At 40.0% G+C, this 19,980-nt stretch overlaps 1 protein-coding gene and 1 non-coding gene across 4 annotated transcripts in view; both read left to right on the top strand.

The window, feature by feature from the left end:
* The window catches only part of SCN10A (sodium voltage-gated channel alpha subunit 10), an 87,484-nt gene that overhangs the window by 7,029 nt on the left and 60,475 nt on the right, over window positions 1–19,980 (top strand). For all 3 annotated transcript variants that reach the window (XM_018038477.1, XM_018038475.1, XM_018038476.1), the window contains exons 4-5: window positions 17,172–17,300; window positions 19,176–19,267. In XM_018038477.1, the coding sequence (XP_017893966.1) occupies window positions 17,172–17,300; window positions 19,176–19,267 (221 nt within the window). The remainder of the gene's footprint in view (window positions 1–17,171; window positions 17,301–19,175; window positions 19,268–19,980) is intronic.
* TRNAC-GCA lies at window positions 9,939–10,010 on the top strand. The gene has a single exon. It is a non-coding gene; the product is annotated as a tRNA-Cys (tRNA).

Here is a 19,980-nt window from a genome sequence, read left to right as displayed (position 1 = left end):
TTAAAAGAAAGAAGCAAACATCATACTTGATGTGAAACATGGCAAACTTTCTCTTCAGGATCAGAAAGGAAAAAAGCAAAGATGTCTTTTTCATCAGTTTTATTCAGCTTTGTAAAGGAGATCCTAACCAGTGTAGTAAGGCAAGAAAAAGAAATAAAAAGTATAAGAATGAAAAAAGAAGTATCAAAGATGCCATGATTTATATAGATAATATAATTCTGAACATAAAATAGCCATTGTAATCTACAGGTAAATTATTAGAATTAATAAGAAATACAGAAAAGTAGTTAAGTCTAAATTGACACACATAAATCAATTGTATATCTCTATATTGCAACAAACAGAATAAAATAGTTTTTTAAAATACCATTTACACTGGCAGCTAAAAATAACAAGTTTCAAGAAATAAGATTATCAAAGTACGAGTAAAATCCCTACAAAGAAAATTATAAAAATGTTAAGTAGTATTACAGAAAACCCAATAAATGGAGAGATATATTGTAATCTTAGATTCAAAGTCACAATATTGTAAGACCCCCCCAAAATGTTAAATTTAATGTGATTCCATCAAAACCCCCAACAAGTTTTTTTATATAACTTGACAAACTGACTCTAAGATTTATATGAAAATACAAAGAACAAATTCCAGCCAAGACACTTTTGAGACAGAAAAATGAGGTGGGAGAAAATAGTGGGCTCTACTAGATATCAAGATTTGCTATAAAGCTCCAGGAACTGAAACAGAGTGCCACTGGCATCAGATTAGTCAGACCAGTGGAAGAGAATAGTTGGCCCATAAACAAACCAGTGCACATACAGACCTTGACTTGGTGACAAAAACAGCACTGCAAAACAGCCGGGAAAGGGCAGTCTGGTAAATGATGATGAAGAATTAGGAATCCCAACAGAATAATTATATTGAACATCCAGTTCAGTTCCGTTCAGTTCAGTCGCTCAGTCGTGTCCGACTCTTTGTGACCCCGTGAATCGCAGCACGCCAGGCCTCCCTGTCCATCACCATCTCCCAGAGTTCACTCAGACTCACGTCCATCGAGTCACTGATGCCATCCAGCCATCTCATCCTCTGTCGTCCCCTTCTCCTCCTGCCCCCAATCCCTCCCAGCATCAGAGTCTTTTCCAATGAGTCAACTCTTCGCATGAGGTGGCCAAAGTACTGGAGTTTCTCGACACCAAATACAAGAATCAATTCTAGGTGGACTAAAGTCTAAATTTCTATGTGAAAGACAAAGACATCAAGCTTTTAGAAGGTTGAGAAAACCCCCAAAGAAGCAAAAACAAACAAAACCACAAAGAAATCTTCATGGCTTCAGGTTAGGGAAAGATTTACTCCATGTAATACAAGGCGCACTATCCACAGAAGAAGAAAACAGATACGTTTTAGGATGTTAAAGAATTTCTGTTCATCAGAAGACAACTTTATGAAAGTGAAAAAACAAGCCTAGTAAGTAGAAGATAGAACACATATACCTCAAAAGTGTTTATATCCAGAATAATGTGCCCCTTCAAATCAACTGGAGAAGGAAATGGCAACCCACTCCAGTACTCTTGCCTGGAGAATCCCATGGACGGAGGAGCTTGGTGGGCTACAGTCCACAGGTCGCAATGAGTCGGACACAACTGAGCGACTTCACTTTCACAAATCAATTAGAAATGTGTCAGAGCAACCAATTGGAAAAATGAGAAGATAAAGTAGATATTTCATAAAAGTAGAAATCCAAAATGGTCAGTGAGCATACGAAAATATTCTTAACCTTTTTCCTAATCAAGGAGATGTGAATAAAATAAAATCATACAGAGAGATTCTAAATTGTGACTGTACCAAATATTGAGAAAGATATGGAGCAGCAGAACTCCTATCTTGTTGGTGGGAATGTAGATTTGTACAACCCCTTTGGATGGCAGTGAATATTAGCAAAGAAAGGTGAAAACACACAAACACTGTGATCCTCTAAGTATACTGTTAGGTACATACACTTCACAGAAATATGTACTTATGGACACCAGGATACTGCTGCAAGAACTTTCATGAACATTCCCCACAAAAATCAAAAATTGGAAATGACCAAAATGTCCATACATTTTTTTTTAATGTGGACCATTTTTTAAAAGTCTACTAAATTTGTAACAATATTGCTTCTGTTTTATGTTTTCGTTTTTTGGCCGCAAGATCTTAGTTCCCTGACCAGGGATTGAACATTCACCCCTGGCGCTGGAAGGCAAAGTCTTAACCACTGGGCTGTCAGGGAAGTGCCTTACATAATTTTTAATGTATTAATTATCTCTGTTATTTTCTTAAAAGGGGATAATGTATAGCAATGGATATGAATAAAACTTTAATTCCATACAACAGTCTTAAGAACATCAGTCAATTCAGTCACTCAGTCTTGTCTGTCTCTGCGACCCCATGGACTACAGCATGCCAGGCTTCCTGGTCCATCACCAACTTCCGGAGCTTGCTCAGACTCGTGACCATTGAGTCGGTGATGCCATCCAACCATCTCATCCTCTGTCGTCCCCTTCTCCTCCTTTCTTCAACCTTTCCCAGCATCAGGGTCTTTAGAACATAATATTAAACAAAAAAAGCCAGACACAAAAGATTCAAATATATGATTCCATTTATACGAATTTCAAAAACAAGCACAACTTAACTACTTTGGATGCGTACTCAGGAGATAAAAATATAAAGTAAAAACACAAGAAAAAAGTACCAACAGTTAGGATAGTAGTAACCTCTAGGGCAGAAGAGGGAAGGAAATTGTGGGTGTTCAGAAAGTTCCATTTTGTGACATGAGTAGTTGTCATAGAGCTGCCTTGGACTAAATAGTGCCCCCCGACCCGCATTCATATATTGAAGCCCTAATTGCCCCCCACCATGTGACTATAAAGGAGAAGGGGCCTTTAAGGAAGTGATAAAGGTTAAATGAGGTTATAACGGCAGAGCTCTGACCCTGGTACCTTTGTAAGAGAGGAGTGGATGCCACAGTTCTCTACCATGTGAAGACACAGTAAGAAATTTCCATTAGCAAGTCAGGAAGAGGACTCTCACCAGAGCGTGGCCACACTGGCACCAGCCCCTTGAACTGTGAGAAAATAAATAGTTGTTGTTTAACCACTCAATCTATAGTATTTTGTTGTGGCAGCCTAAGCTGACAGATACCCAAGCATTCATTTTACAGCTAATTTATATTTCAGGTGTGTTTTCATTCTGTATGTTAATATTGGGCTTCCCAGGTGGCATATTGGTAAAGAATCCACCTACCAGTGCAGGAGACACAAGAGACTTGGGTTTGATCCCTTGGTCAGGGAGATCCCCTGAAGTAGGAAACATCAACCCACTCCAGTATTGGTGTCTGGGAAATCCCAAGGAAAAAGGAGCCTGGAGGGCTACCAGAGCATGGGGTCGCAACAAGTCAGACACATACCATAATGAAAAGCTTTAAAACAAAATAAATTTAAAACAAATAACTGTTGCATTAAATGCAGAATACTGAGAAATAGAAGACAGTAGCTTGGTAGATAAATTGCTGTTAGAATTTTAGTTTATTCTGTCTCTCTATATAAAGTATATATACATATATACAGAGATGACATAGCATTATAGCATGTAAAATTTCTATCCTTTTTAACTTTTAAGGCAAAAGCATTTTCTATCAAAAGTAAGAGTTATTAGGGGATTCTGGTTAAATATGGACGATAGCATGAATATGTTTTACCCCAGCCCTCTGAAAATGCCAGTGGAACGACAGCATGGGAACAGTATAAATATACAAGAACAAAAAGAAGTAGAAAAGAAAGCACAGAGGACAAAAGATGTCAAAACACTCTCAGAAAACCAGAAGTGGATGGAGGACGGTAAATGACTCAGCAGACCAGGGCTTGCTAAATGACAGTGCCTGCAGAGAAGGATAAAAACGAAGACCAAGGCATTTATTTTACCCTCTAAAACGCCAGAGCCCTGAAGATGTTGATGTGGTACAGGTGGCAAAAACTGAGACCGGAATGAGAGAAGAACATGGGAGCAGAGAATGTTCACTTGTTGTTTTTCTAACAGCAAGAAATTAAAGTTCATACATCGGAATGAAAAATAACTCTATTAAACAGTGCAAAGGTAAGCAGGAAAAAAAAATTATTAAATACAGTCAGATGATGGATAAAACGGAAGGGAAAGAGAATTAATGAGAGAACATAGTAAGGGCAATGTATTGTATAGCTTTATTATACTTATAAATATATATTTTCAAGCAAGTACTAGAACTGAAATAAAAACTAAATTCAGAATCACACAGGAAAATAAAGCAAATAAAACACATCAGAAAATGCAATATTTTTAAAACTATTAAAAACATAACAAAGTAATACAAGTAAACTGAGATCAAATCTATCATGTTAAGAAATATAAATGTATTTGACTCATCTGTTTAAAAAAGTCATCTTATATAACAAAGCAGTACTGAATTCTATGCTGACTAAAAATATACCACTCAAAGTGACACAGAAAGGTCAAAATTTAAAAATGGGCAAGGATATAGTGAAGGTAGGTAGAACAGGAAGCAAGATCTTAATATCAGAGAAGGTTTAATTTAGCCCAAAACTTAATAAACAGAATAAAAATGACACTGCTGCTGCTGCTGCTGAGTCGCTTCAGTCGTGTCTGACTCTGTGCCACCCCACAGACGGCAGCCCACCAGGTTCCCCCGTCCCTGGGAGTCTCCAGGCAAGAACACTGGAGTGGGTTGCCATTTCCTTCTCCAATGCAGGAAAGTGAAAAGTGAAAGTCAAGTCGCTCAGTTGTGTCCGACTCTTCATGACCCCATGGACTGCAGCCTACCAGGCTCCTCCGTCCATGGGATTTTCCAGACAAGAGTACTGGAGTGGGGTGCCATTGCCTTCTACATAATGCTAAATAATCCATAAACAGTAATGTATATTTTTGCAACAAATAATGTGGCAACAATGTTTGTAAATCAAAAACTATAAGAGTATTAGGCTAAATAGACAAGAACATTGTAAGGGGCATTCCCTGGTGGTCCAGTGGTGAGGATTACATGCTTACACTGCAGGGGGGATATGGGTTTGATCCCTGTTCAGGGAACTAAGATCACACATGCAGTGCAGAGCTGCCAAACAAACAAACGCAAAATCCACATCGTAGGGGATTCCAGTTCCAGTTCAGTCGCTCAGTCATGTCCGACTCTTTGCGATCCCAGGGACTGCAGCACGCCAGGCCTCCCTGTCCATCACCAACTCCCAGAGTTCACTCAAACTCATATCCATTGAGTCAGTGATGCCATCCAGCCATCTCATCCTCTGTCGTCCCCTTTTCCTACTGCCTTCACTGTTTCCCAGAATCAGGGTCTTTTCAAATGAGTCACTTCTTCCCATCAGGTGGCCAAAATATTGGAGTTTCAGCTTCAGCATCAGTCCTTCCAATGAATATTCAGGACTGATTTCCTTTAGGATTGACTGGTTGGATCTCCTTGCAGTTCAAGGGACTTTCAAGAGTCCTCTCAACCCCACAGTTCAAAAGCATCAATTCTTCGTCCCTCAGGTTTCTTTATAGTCCAGATCTCACATCCTTACATGACTACTGGAAAAACCATAGCTTAGACTAGACAGACCTTTGTCCACAGAGTAATGTCTCTGCTTTTAATATGCTTGGCTGCAGTCACCATCTGTAGTGATTTTGGAGCCCAGAAAATAAAGTCTCTGTTTCCACTGTTTCCCCATCTATTTCCCATGAAGTGATGGGACCAGAGGCCATGATCTTCGTTTTCTGAATGTTGAGCTTTAAGCCAACATTTTCACTCTCCTCTTTCACTTTCATCAAAAAGCTCTTTAGTTCTTCTTCACTTTCTGCCATAAGGGTGGTCTCATCTGCATATCTGAGGTTATTGATATTTCTCCCGACAATCTTGATTCCAGCTTGTGTTTCTTCCAGTCCAGCATTTCTCATGATGTACTCTGCATATAAGTTAAATTAGCAGGGTGACAATATACAGCCTTAACATACTCCTTTCCAAATTTGGAACCAGTCTGTTGTTCCACATCCAGTTCTAACTGTTGCTTCTTGACCTGCATACAGATTTCTCAGGAGGCAGGTCAGGTGGTCTGGTATCCCCATCTCTGTATTTTCCACAGTTTATTGTGATCCACACAGTCAAAGGCTTTGGCACAGTCAATAAAGCAGAAGTAGATGTTTTTCCTGGAACTTTCTTGCTTTTTCTATGACCCAGCAGATATTGGCAATTTGATCTCTGGTTCTTCTGCCTTTTCAAATCCAACTTGAACATCTGGAAGTTCACGATTCACGTATTGCTGAAGACTGGCTTGGAGAATTTTGAGCATTACTTTGCTAGCGTGTGTGATGACTGCAATTGTGCAGTAGTCTGAGCATTCTTTGGCATGGCCTTTCTTTGGGATTGGAATGAAAACTGACCTTTTCCAGTCCTGTGGCCACTGCTGAGTTTTCCAAATTTGCTGGCATATTGAGTGCAGCACTTTCACAGCACCATCTTTTAGGATTTGAAACAGCTCAACTGGAATTCCATCACCTCCACTAGCTTTGTTCTTAGTGGTGTTTCCTAAGACCCACTTGACTTCACATTCCAGGATGTCTGGCTCTAGGTGAGTGATCAGACCATCGTGATTATCTGGGTTGTGAAGATCTTTTTTATATAGTTCTTCTGTGTATTCTTGCCACCTCTTCTTAATATCTTCTGCTTCTGTTAGGTCCATACAATTTCTGTCCTTTATTGTGCCCATCTTTGCATGAAATGTTCCCTTGGTATCTCTAATTTTCTTGAAGAGATCTCTAGTCTTTCTCATTCTATTGCTTTCCTCTGTTTCTTTGCACTGATCACTGATGGAGGCTTCCTTATCTCTCCTTGCCATTCTTTGGAACTCTGCATTCAAATGGGCATATCATTCCTTTTCTCCTTTGCTTTTTGCTTCTCTTCTTTTCACAGCTATTTCTAAGGCCTCCTCAGACAACCATTTTGACTTTTTGCATTTGTTTTTCTTGGGGGTGGTCCTGATCACTGCCTCCTGTACAATGTCACAAACCTCTGTCCATAGCTCTTCAGGCAGTCTGTCTATCAGATCTAATCCCTTGAATCTATTTGTCACTTCCACTGTATAATCATAAGGGATTTGATCAAGGTCATACCTGAATGGTCTAGTGGTTTTCCCTACTTTCTTCAAGTAGGGAAATTTAAGTCTGAATTTGGCAATAAGGAGTTCATGATCTGAGCCACAATCAGCTCCCAGTCTTGTTTTTGCTGATGCAGAGAGCTTCTCCATCTTTGGCTGCAAAGAATATAATCAATCTGTTTTCAGTATTGCCACCTGGTGATGTCCATGTGTAGAGTCTTCTCTTGTGTTGTTGGAAGAGGGTGTTTGCTATGACCAGTGTGTTCTCTTGGCAAAACTCTATTAGTCTTTGCCCTGCTTCATTCCGCATCCAAGGCCAAATTTCCCTTTTACTCCAGGTATTTCTTGACTCCTACTTTGGCATTCCAGTCCCCTATAATGAAAAGGACATCTGTTTGGGGTGTTAGTTCTAGAAGGTCTTGTAGGTCTTCATAGAACCGTTCAACTTCAGCTTCTTCAGCATTACTGGTTGGGGCATAGACTTGGATAACTGTGATATTGAATGGTTTGCCTTGGAAATGAACAGAGATCATTCTGTCCTTTTTGAGACTGCATCCAAATACTGCATTTCAGACTCTTTTGTTAACTGTGATGGCTACTCCATTTCTTCTTAGGTATTCTTGCCCACAGTAGTAGATATAATGGTCATCTGAGTTAAATTCACCCATTCCAGTCTATTTTGGTTCGCTGATTCCTAAAATGTCGATGTTCACTCTTGCCGTCTCCTGTCTGACCACTTCCAATTTGTCTTGATTCATGGACCTAGCATTCCAGGTTCCTATGCAATATTGCTCTTTACAGCATCAGGCTTTACTTCCATCACCAGCCACATCCACAACTGGGTGTTGTTTTTGCTTTGGCTCCGTCTCTTCATTCTTTCCATAGTTATTTCTCCACTGATCTTTAGTAGCATATTGGGCACCTACCCGCCTGGGGAGTTCATCTTTCAGTGTCCTATCTTTTTGCCTTTTCATACTGTTCATGGAGTTCTCAAAGCAAGAATACTGAAGTGATTTGCCATTCCCTTCTCCAGTGGACCATGTTTTGTTAGAACTCTCCACCACGACCGGTACATCTTAGGTGGCCCTACACGGCATGGTTCATAGTTTCATTGAGTTAGACAAGGCTGTGGTCCATGTGATCAGATTGGTTAGTTTCCTGTGATTGTGGTTTTCAGTCTCTTTGCCCTCTGAAGGATAAGGATAAGAGGCTCCTGGAAGCTTCCTGATGGAAGAGACTGACTTGAGGGGGAACCTGGGTCTTTTTCTGGTGGGCAGGGCCATGCTCAGTAAATCTTTAATCTAATTTTCTGTTGAAGGGCAGGCCTGTGTTGCCTCCCTGTTATTTGACCTGAGGCCAAATTTGTAGGGGATAGGGAAGTGTAATTTATTTCTTTCAGCCCTATGACAGATCAAATATATAAAGTATGTAGGGATACAGATAACCAGAGTAGCATAATTAATAAGATAGATCTAATTAATATATTTCGAACTATATTCCTTGAAAAATAACTGTATAAATTGGCCAAATATTAAGCAACAAAACCTAGAGAAGATCCAAAAAGTAGAAATAATAAAGAAAATATTCTCTGATCACACTGCAATAAAATGAGAAAAAACAAAATCAGGGAAAAAATGACCCTTCCATTTGATAATTTTTAAACCTTTCTTGGAGAACTCTTAGATGAAAAAAAAAAAACAACAAACCAAAATCGTATAATTTCTAGGGAAGAAAAAAATTTTTAAATAGCACTTTGTATGTATGTATGTATCCATATCATAATTTGTTCTGCTATACAATATTCTATACTATGCTGCTAAGTCACTTCAGTCGTGTCTGACTCTGTGCGACCCCATAGACGGCAGTCCACCAGGCTCCCCCGTCCCTGGGATTCTCCAGGCAAGAACACTGGAGTGGGTTGCCATTTCCTTCTCCAATGCAGGAAAGTGAGAAGTGAAAGTGAAGTTGCTCAGTCGTGTCCAACCCTCAGTGACCCCATGGACTGCAGCCTTCCAGGCTCCTCCGTCCATGGGACTTTCCAGGCAGGAGTACTGGAGTGGGGTGCCATTGCCTTCTCCAATTCTATACTATATTCACCTGTATTTCCTTCTTAAAGTCTTCATATTTCTTTCTATATTTAGATGATTCATTCCCTTAGATGCATGTGTGTGTGTGTGTGTGTGTGTGTGATATGTGAAAGGCTTCTAATATTTTCCCATAAAGATTATTCCAACACCATTCTTAGTAGGTTATCATTTCTCTTGTGATTCCTCCTACCACCTCTGTCATACACCTAATTCCCATGCATACTCAAGTCTGTCTCTCTTACTGATCTATACCACATAATCTAAATGCTTTATAGTAGGATTTAATCTGGCTGATCATTTGACCCCTCCTTACTTGTCTTTGGGTCTTCCCTGATAGTTCAGAGGTTAAAGCGTCTGCCTGCAATGCGGGAGACCCGGGTTCAATCCCTGGGTTGGGAAGATCCCCTGAGGAAGGAAAGGGCAACCCACTCCAGTATTCTTGCCTGGAGAATCCCATGGACGGAGGAGCCTGGTGGGTTGCAGTCCGCAGGGTTGCAAAAAGTCAGACACGACTGAGCGACTTCACTTCACTTCACTACTTGTCTTTGTAAAAATTATCTTGGTTCTTCCCATTTCTTTACTTTTCCATATCAATTCAAGAGTCAGATTTTCAAGCTCTTTTCTTACAACTCTTAAAACTTTGTTTGTAAGTGCATTGAATTTATCTATTATGACAGGGATTCCCTGGTAGCTCAGATGGTAAAGTGTCTGCCTGCAACGCAGAAGACCCAGGTTCGATCCCTGGGTTGGGAAGATCCCCTGGAGAAGGAAATGGCAACTCACTCGAGTACTTTTGCCTGGAAAATTCTATGGATGGAGGAGCCTGGTAGGCTACCGTCCATGGGGTCACAAAGAGTCAGACATGACTGAACGACTTCACTGTATAGTAAAAATTGCCACTTTTATAACATACATAATTGTATCTCCCAATTTATATAAGCTTTCTTTTATATTCTTCCATAAAAGTTGACATCTTCTGTAAAGTTCTTACCTATCTTGTCTCTAGGTACATTACCATTTTGTTACCCTTTTGAATATTTCTATTGCTAAAATAAATTGATGTTATTAAATTTATGCATATTGATTTTGCATTCAGCAACCTTGCAGAACTCCTTAACAATTATTATTCAAACAGTTATATCATCTGCAAATAATGAGGAAATTGCTTCTTTCTTTATGATTCTTATACCACTTGTTTATTTTTCCTATCTTATTAAACTGGCCAGGACTTTCAGGACAATGCTGAATTGATGCTATAATAGTGACCATATTTCTTTGTTCTTGGTTCTAAAGAATATGCATTTAATATTTCATTATTATCATGATGACTATGGGATTCTTATAAGATACTTCCCTTATCAAATTATGGAAATTTCTTTTCACTTCTGGTTTAAGAGTTTCATTTTGAATGAGTATTGGTTTTTATCAATATTTCTATTCTTATTATCATATAGTCTTTAATTTATTAATATAGTAAGTTACAGTACTAAATTTGCTAATCTCTTTTAATGGTTCTAGCTTGATCAATGCTGGATTCAGTTTGCCAACATTTCATTTGATCTGTCTAGGTAAATGAGGCTGACTTATAATCTTCTCTCATGAGCCAACCCTTTGGGTTGCTTTTCCATCTCTGCTTCACTGTCTTCCTTCTATATTTGCCCTGAGAACTCCAAATTCTGACTCTGCTCTGCAGAACAATTCAGCTCTCCATCCCTCCATGGCATGTCTCAATAAGTGATCAAAGAATTTTCACTAAAAGTCTCTCAGTAGCTTCTAAAACATTTGATAGATTCTGAAGAAAAAGCTATGTAATCATTTTACGCACAGGTCATTTAAAAATCTGAAATGTAAAATTAATTGTCATTAACATAGAATTTCTGAATTTTCATGTTTTTTAGAGCAGTGTATGAACTTCAAGGACTGACTTAGTTCATACTGGTTAACATGGAGTTAGTTATGGAATTAATCCTCTGTCTTAATTAATGCATTTTGTTGTCCTATGACATTACATTTACATTTGTCGTTTACTTTTGTTAAACTTGCATTTGTCATCATTACCATCGCATAGTATCACAATTCAAAGAATGAACTATCATTGTAAAAGTGGTTTGCAGAAATATGATAGTGACAAAAATAGAAAAATAAATCCTATAAGTAATAAATGGACTTCGGCAAAGCAAAAAGCTTGAATCTGTATGTCATAAGTGGACGATCAATGTGGATAATCGCACAAAAGCAGATGAAAATATATAAGAAAACAGGGAGATGACAGGATAAATAAATTTTATTGGATCAATGATCCTTTTGGTCAAGCATGTGTGTATTAGTCCCTCAGTCGTGTCCGACTCTTTGTGTCCGACTCTTTGCGACCCCATGGACTGTAGCCCTCCAGACTCCTCTGTCCCTGGAATTCTCCAGGCAAGAATACTGGAGTGGGTTGCCATTTCCTTCTCCAGGGGATCTTCCCAACCCAGGAGTCAAACCTAGGTCTCCTGACTTGCAGGCAGATTCTTTATTGTCTGAGCCACCAGGGAAGCCCCTTTGTTCTAATACCTAATTTATTATCTCTTAACATTTTATCAACTAATAATAGACTTCCAAAAACTTCCTTACTATATTCTAATTTATCAACCTTACTTTTAAACCAACTGACTGTCCCTAGTACAAACGCAAAAACAAGGATTTCCAGTACAAAATTGTCAAAATTCCATGTTAAAGGTTGAACGACATAAAAACTATAGAGTCATCATTTGCCTTCATAGCAAAAATAAGCACAATTACACCTTTGCTGATAAGACATAAAACCAGCTTCAAAAATAACAAATATTGTAGTTGGAAAGAAAGCAAGAAATAATCAGTAGAATTCTTTTATCAGAGCTATTGGATTTCTTATAATGTGAATGGCATTTAAAAATTGATGACTGTTATGTATGTAAATAAGCAGACACTGTACTTCATAGTTGAGTAAAATGATTGAATAAATCAGTTGTCAGTATAGATTCACCATATATGTGAGAGAGAAATATTCGATAACTTTTTGTCCTATTTATCATGAAGCTGATTTCAAAAGAAGAGATTTCTGGTTTAATTAAACTTAGTTTGTCAATTATGAAAAGACTTTAAAAAGTACATTAACTCCTACACCAACGTTCATAGCAGCATTATTCACAAGACATGAAAGTTGGTTTCCAAATGTCCCATCAACAGATAAATGGACAAATGTCCAAGAAATAAATGGTAAACAAAATATGGTATGTATATATGATGAAATATTATTCAGCCTTAAAAATGACTGAGATTCTGATATTTGCCACAACATGGATGAAGCTTTAAAGTACTATGCTAATTTAAATTTGCCAGATACGAAAAAGGACCAGTATTGTATTGATATGATTCCTCTTATACGAGGTACCTAGATTAGGCAAATTTATGGAGACAGGGAAGGTAGAATAGCGGTTTTCAGGGAGCAGGGGAAGGAGAAATGGGGAGTTGCCTAGTGAGTTTCTGTTTGAGATGATGAAAAAGTTTTAGAGATGGATATACTTTGGTGATGTTTGCACAATCTTATGAATGTATTTAATGCTGCTGATTGTATACTTTAAAATGGTCATTTAAAGTAGTAAGTTTTTTATCATATGTATTTTACCACAGTGAAAAGAAAAGATAGTTAAATTGATATTAAAGAAGCTCTAGCTACATGAGCAGCAAGGAAAGGCCTCACCATACCAATGGAAGATGTTGCTTCCAAATGCAGTATGGCACTTCCTGGTGACGATAGGGGAGCTCTGTCTATAGCGTGCCTCCAGATCCTGCTTTGCTGTTGAGGGCCATCATGGAAGTTGTGATTATAAACTGACTGTGGTCACTTAGTATATGTCTCCTCAGCCAATAGGACTGAAATGAAAAGTGAGCACAGGATACTTTTGCACACTGAATTGCTCTGGCTGGCAAACAACAACAACAACAAAAGGTTTTGCAGTGTTTTCTAATAAGAAATCAAATCTTTTAAAATGAGTATTTCTGTGGCTATGCATGGCATGTCTCAGTAATATATTTAGGATGTTGAATACTCTGGATCTTTGACTTCGGGGTCTAAATACCAGAATTTTTAAATGATTAAATATCACAACTTCTTAAAATTGAACAGCGGTGCAAATAGCTCAGTGGCTGAGAGTCCGACATTTCCCCAGTACCAATGATTCTCTTCACTCATCAGGAAAAACACTTAAGGTATGTCTTTGCATATTAAAAATCACATCCAAAGGCTGCATCTGAACATGCAAAAATGCCTTGTGAGGCTAATGTCACCAGAGAGAGGATGTGATCCGTCAGCTGCTGTCTCCCCAGCTGAGACCTGTTACCTAGCTTGCAGGGGCACTAAGCCGGGGCTCTTGTCCTCTGGTGAAACTCTGAAAATAGTCTTTAGAGAGAACTCTCTCCATAATTTCTAGATCTGCATTGGATGTGAAAGGCCAGAAATAATCTGTCAAAGCTTCCCAACAACCTATAATTCTGAGTTAAGATTTTCTAATTTAGAAAACATAAAGAGCGGGGGGGAAACCCAACAAGCTTTGGCAGCTGACAGCTCAAGCAGCTCCCCAGCCAGATATAGATTTCTTCGTGAATGATTTCAAACAGCCTTTCTCCTCTCACAGATAGGAAAGAAACATTACTGCTATTCGCTTTTTAATCTGGTTTTTACTTTTAGTTAAGATACGCAGATACATGGTTTAAAAGGTCACATAGCTCCATAAAGATTCAAACAAAAACAGCAATTTCACGTTCCTCATCTCCTCACGCCTAATCTGTACTTTTAGAGGCAACCACTCTGTTTTGTTTTTTTTTCCTACTGCTTTCTTTGATACCTCTCATTCTCTAATAATATACTCAGACTACTATTTAAAAAAAATTTTTTTCCACATTAGATATTATCTATTGGCTTTCTGTTATAGAAAAGAAAGGGATTAAGTCCACATATAAACACTTATTTTCTTTTTCTGTCTCTCCTCTTCCCATTATAGCTATAATTTTTGATTAGATAATCAGACAATATGTACACTGCCTATATATATATGATTATAGAATAGTATTGCTAAGCAAATACTACTCCCAGCTGTATCACGCAGTATATTTTGATTATATGTATATATACATATACATATATATTGCTTTCTCTGGCGTTAATAAGGACTTCATTTCTTCCTTTGCTCAGTTTTCTATATATTATCACTAATTTGTACCCAAAGTCTTCTCCAGAGGTTTAATTAGTGCTGAAGTTTACTTGAATGTATCAGATTATCCATCAGTTTCCATTTTTCCTGGGAAAATCCCTCTTAGAGCCCTTCAACCGCTGCCTCAGTTTGGTCTAGATGTTCCCTCAATGTGATGAACAGATCTTTTCCAGAGGCTTTTCTTGCTCCATCCTCTTTTGGATTCCATCTGTCACTTCCCTGCATCCCATATTCTCTTCTTTATCGGTTGCTTCCTTGTTTTGGTGGAACACAGCATCTAGTAACCTTTTTAGATGGGTTGGTGGGAAATAAATTTTCTGAGACTTGGCATATCTTTATTCTACCCTCATCTAAACAGTTTAGCTGGAGAAGCAATTCTATATTAGAAATTATTTTCCTCAAAACATTTAAGGCATTGTTCCATTGTCTTATAACCTCCAGTTTTTGCTATGAAGAAATCTGTCACTGTTTTGATTCTCAGTCCTTTGTATGCGACCTCTTATTTTCACTCCCTCAGGAAAAGTTAGACTCTTTTGTTTGTGTAAAACGTTCTCAGATTTTGTGATGTTGTGCCTTGCTATGAACATTTTTCATTCATTTTCCTGAACACTCATGGATGCTTTAACTGACTCGATCCTTCAGTTTAGGGAAATCTTCTTACATTATTTCTTTGATAATTTTCCCCTGTATATGTCCTTCTCTCTTTCTTTTTGGATCTCCCATTACTCAGACGTTGTACTTCTTGGTCTAATTCTGTAATTTTCATATTTTTAATCACCTCTTATTTGTTTCTTTTTGTCCCACTTTCTGTGAGATTCCAACTCTGTTTCTAGCCCTTCTATTAATGTTTTAATTTTGCTATCATATTTTTGCTTTCAAGTGTTCGCTTTTGTCCTTTGAATGTTCTAGTTTGTAGCCTTCTGTTTGTACCCACTATCTTCTCATCTCCTAAAAATATTAATGATCGGGATATTTCCTAAATCTACTTCTATCTGCATTCTCTCTTTTTCTTTCCTGTTTCGTCCCTTTAGTCTTTAGTGTTAGAAGTATCCTTCAGATTCCTGATGCTCAGTGGCTGCCTGAGTATGTTAAAAGTGCTGCGTCTTCCTGAGCTGTTAACCTGACTGCCAAGCTTCTAGGAACCTACTGAGGGGAAGCAGTGGGTGGGTGGCAGGGTTGTCTGCCTTTCGGTACATGTGAACATTTTTCTTTCATACCCTTGTGCCAGGATGCAGCTCTCTCCCTCTTATTCAGTCGGCCTATTTCCAGATCAGAGGCGGCAGTTCCTCTCTGAATGGGTGGTGTGGGGTGGTATTTAGAAAGCCCAATTGCTTGTTAATAAAGACTTTCAAGCTCTCTTTACAGACCCACTTGCCACTGTCTCCCTGGGCTCCACTTTCAGAGGCATTTAGCGTCCCTAAGTCCTAAGCAGCTCTGCTCTCTGGGTTGGCTTGCTTCTGGGAACTCCTGGCTTCCAGCTTTCTAGAGTCTGCTCTGTTGGTTACCATTCATCCGTCTTCACTGTAATCTCCAAAATGCTGTTGTGTTCTCCATTATCGTTGCCCTAGTGAATGCATACTTTTTTAAAAGTTCCTTTCACAATCATTTAAGAAGAATTTCCAAAAGGTTGGAGGTAAATACATGTTCAATCTGCCATATTCAATCAAAACTCTTCATTTTTCATACCAGTGTTTACAATTTAGAATCTTATAATTTAAAAAAATATAGTGTATCCAAAATTAGGTGTGATTTATGCATGCATCTATGTCCCTTTGGGCAGTAGTTCTCAAATGGTAGTTCCTCAGGCCAGCAGCATTAGGCTCAGCTGGGAACTCGTTAGAAATGCAAATTCTTGGGCTCTGCCCCAGACTTAGTGAATCAGAAACTCTGGGCCAACAGCCTGGAAATCTATGCTTGAACAGGCTTTCCATGGGGTCGGTCAGATCTGTGCTGGAGTCTGAGAACCACTGCTGTCGGTGAGTGAGGCATTCTGAACACTAGAGAAACACTCCCCTACTCTCAACCTCAGCTTTGGAGCCTTCTCCTCAAATCCAAACCCAAAATGTGTCCAACAGAATAAAAAGGCTCTTTTGAGATGATCCTCTAACAGGATCCATCCTCCTGAGAAAATGTGTATGAATTCAGATGCTTTTCTCTTCCATGACACCTAGTTATTTACTGCTTTAGATAGTAAACAGACCAGGATCCCTGAGGCCAGAAGTGCCAGCAGGCCAAGCATGGCATGAGAAGAAAAGACAGTGGGAAGCAGCGAAGTCTGGAGAGGGGGGATGCAGTCAGATCTCCTCCCTCTTCCGTATTTTCAGTCAACAAGTTGAGGGAGGAACTGCCGGCTTCCCTCAGGGCAGGGAGCCTTGAGGAGCCTCATGGGACAGGAGGAGCTTTGTGTGGAAGCCTGTGGTGGGTGCATGCCCTCGCCCTCTGCCCACCTTCAGAGCAGCAGAGGCTGCTAGTCATCCCAGCCACGCATGTCCCTCCCCACCCCACCCATCTTTGCGATTTCTCTGAGTTCCTCCATCTGCGTCTCATCTCCCTAGCTTCACCTCGTCTCCTTCCCCACCTTGGTGATGCTCTTTGCACGCTCTCCTTTGGAACAATCACAACCACTCTCCCTTTGAGCTCTCTCCAAGATGCAGTTAATACTCCCTTTCCACCTTCCTCCCAGGTATGTCTTCACTGTCATTTATACCTTTGAAGCCTTGATAAAGATATTGGCAAGAGGATTTTGTCTAAATGAGTTCACTTACCTGAGAGATCCTTGGAACTGGCTGGATTTTAGTGTCATCACTCTGGCGTGAGTATTTCTCCACATTGATCTGTGTATGACATTATATGTGTGTCCAGAAAAACATCTACTTCTGCTTCATTGACTATGCCAAAGGCTTTGACTGTGTGGATCACAACAAACTGTGGAAAATTCTTTAAGAGATGAGAATATCAGACCACCTTACCTGTCTCCTGAGAAACCTGTATGCAGGTCAAGAAGCAACAGTTAGAACTGGACATGGAACAACAGACTGGTTCCAAATAGGAAAAGGAGTATGTCAAGGCTGTATATTGTCACCCTGCTTATTTAACTTATTTGCAGAGTACATCGTGTGAAGTGCTGGGCTGGATGAAGCACAAGCTGGAATCAAGATTGCCAGGAGAAATATCAATAATCTCAGATACGCAGATGACACCACCCTTATGGCAGAAAGCAAAGAGGAACTGAAGAGTGTCTTGATGAGAGTGCAAGAGGAGAGTGAAAAAGCTGGCTTAAAGCTGAATATTCAAAAAACTGAAGATCATGGCATCTGGTCCCATCAGTTCATGGTAAATAGATGGGGAAACAATGGAAACAGTGACAGATTTGATTTTGGGGGGCTCCAAAATCACTGCAGACGGTGATTGGAGCCATGAAATTAAAAGACGCTTTTAATTTTTGCTCCTTGGAAGAAAAGCTATGACCAACCTAGACAGCATATTACAAAGCAGAGACATTACTTTGCCAACAAAGGTCCATCTAGTCAAAGCTATGGCTTTTCCAGTAGTCATGTATGGATGTGAGAGTTGGACTGTAAAGAAATCTGAGTGCTGAAGAATTGATGCTTTTGAACTGTGGTGTTGGAGAAGACTCTTGAGAGTCCCTTAGACTGCAAGGAGATCCAACCAGTCAATCCTAAAGAAAGTTGATCCTGAATATTCATTGGAAGGACTGATGCTGAAGCTGAAACTCCCAATACTTTGCCCATCTGATGCAAAGAAGTGACTCATTTGAAAAGTGACTCATTTGTTGGGAAAGATTGAAGGCAGGAGGAGAAGGGGATGACAGAGGATGAGATGGTTGGATGGCATCACCGACTCAATGGACATGAATTTGAGTAAACTCTGGGAGTTGGTGATGGACAGGGAGGCCTGGTGTGCTGCAGTCCATGAGGTTGCAAAGAGTCAGACATGACTGAGTGACTGACGTGGAACAGGCTGCCATTCTGGGGGTGTTATCCTTATCTCTTTCCAGCTTCCCCATTTAGGACTGTGTGGCCCAGGGTCTCTTTGCCAAAGACTCTTGCTTTGGGAGTCATTTTCCAGGGTTAGTTCCATACCCCTGGGGAGAAGTTGGAGACTTTAAATCTGAGCTGACAACTGGCCTGTCAAAGTGGATCAGCTTTGTACCTCCCAAACATGAAGATCTTTCCCTGAGGAACCAGTGCCCAAGGAGATGGATTGGGCATGGGTAATACACAGAATCTTCTAGAACACAATGGTGTGGTGGTGGTTTAGCTGCTAAGTCATGTCCAACTCTTGTTATCCCATGGACTGTAGCCCACCAGGCTCCTCTGTCCATGGGATTTCCCAGATAAGAATACTGGAGTGGGTTGCCATTTCCCTCTCCAGGGAATCTTCCTGGCCCAGGGATTGAACCCAGGTGTCCTGCACTGCAGGCAGATTCTTTACCACTGAGCCACCAGGGAAGTACTTGCATCTTCTCAAAGAGGCCATTCTGAAAAATATTGCCATAATTAAATCAGGGTTCAGGTCAGTCTGTGGATGCAAGTACCAGTAGATTCCCAGTGTCTGTTCTGGGTCCTTCCTAGGCTTGCGTTGCCCCAGATTGTCCTTATTTATGCTGCATAAATTCCCAAGACCCTCTTTATGCAGAGATGCTGACTGGTTCCTGGTTCTACAGCTACGCTGGTGAAGTGACAGACCTCCGAGGGATCTCAGGCCTGCGGACGTTCAGAGTCCTTCGAGCTTTAAAAACCGTGTCTGTGATCCCGGGTGAGTGGCTTTAACCAGCATGTTTACTCACAGAGCTTATGTTGGTTTCCACAGCCTAACATCCCACTTTGATTTTCACAAGAGCCCTATAAATTGCCAGAATATGGACTATTGTCCTCATTTAAGAGATAAAGAAACTGAGGCCCAGAGAGTAGAAAACACAATCCCAAATCCTCATCGCTAGAGGCAGTTGTGACCTGGAAACCTCCTGTCCTGATTCTTAGCCAGCGCTCTGTCCAGAGTAACTCATGGTGTCCATAAAGGACAAAAAGGTCAGGTCCTTGTTTTACATTCTCATTGCGGGGTTCAGGCAAGCCTCCAGTCAGATTCTCATTTATACTCGAAACCAAAATGTAAGCTTGGAAACAGAATAAGGGAAAAGGCAGTCCTAGGCTCTGGTGGTTGTCTTCCCCATTTTCATGAATCTGAACATTTGAGCCTCAGCCCTGCCTTTGGACCCACAGAAGAGAAAATAATTAGACAACTCTTGATTACAGACAATTCAGAAATGGAAATAGTCCCCCAGGGCTGATCTTATTGGGCCTCCAAGATCTCTGTTGCCACGTGATACTCCTCAACCCCCTCTGGGTTGATGGAGGGGATGGTGAGGCCTGAGACCAGGTAATGGCCTTGAGATGGGACTCAAGGCTTCCCCCTTGTGGCCTAATGGGTTGTCTCCCTTCCCTCACCCCAAAACCCCTGCCCTCACCTGG

Source organism: Capra hircus, chromosome 22 (genome assembly GCF_001704415.2).
Source record: "Capra hircus breed San Clemente chromosome 22, ASM170441v1, whole genome shotgun sequence".
Lineage (NCBI taxonomy): Eukaryota > Metazoa > Chordata > Mammalia > Artiodactyla > Bovidae > Capra > Capra hircus.
Note: the sequence above shows the minus strand (reverse complement) of the source record. Positions and strands in the feature narration are given on the sequence as shown.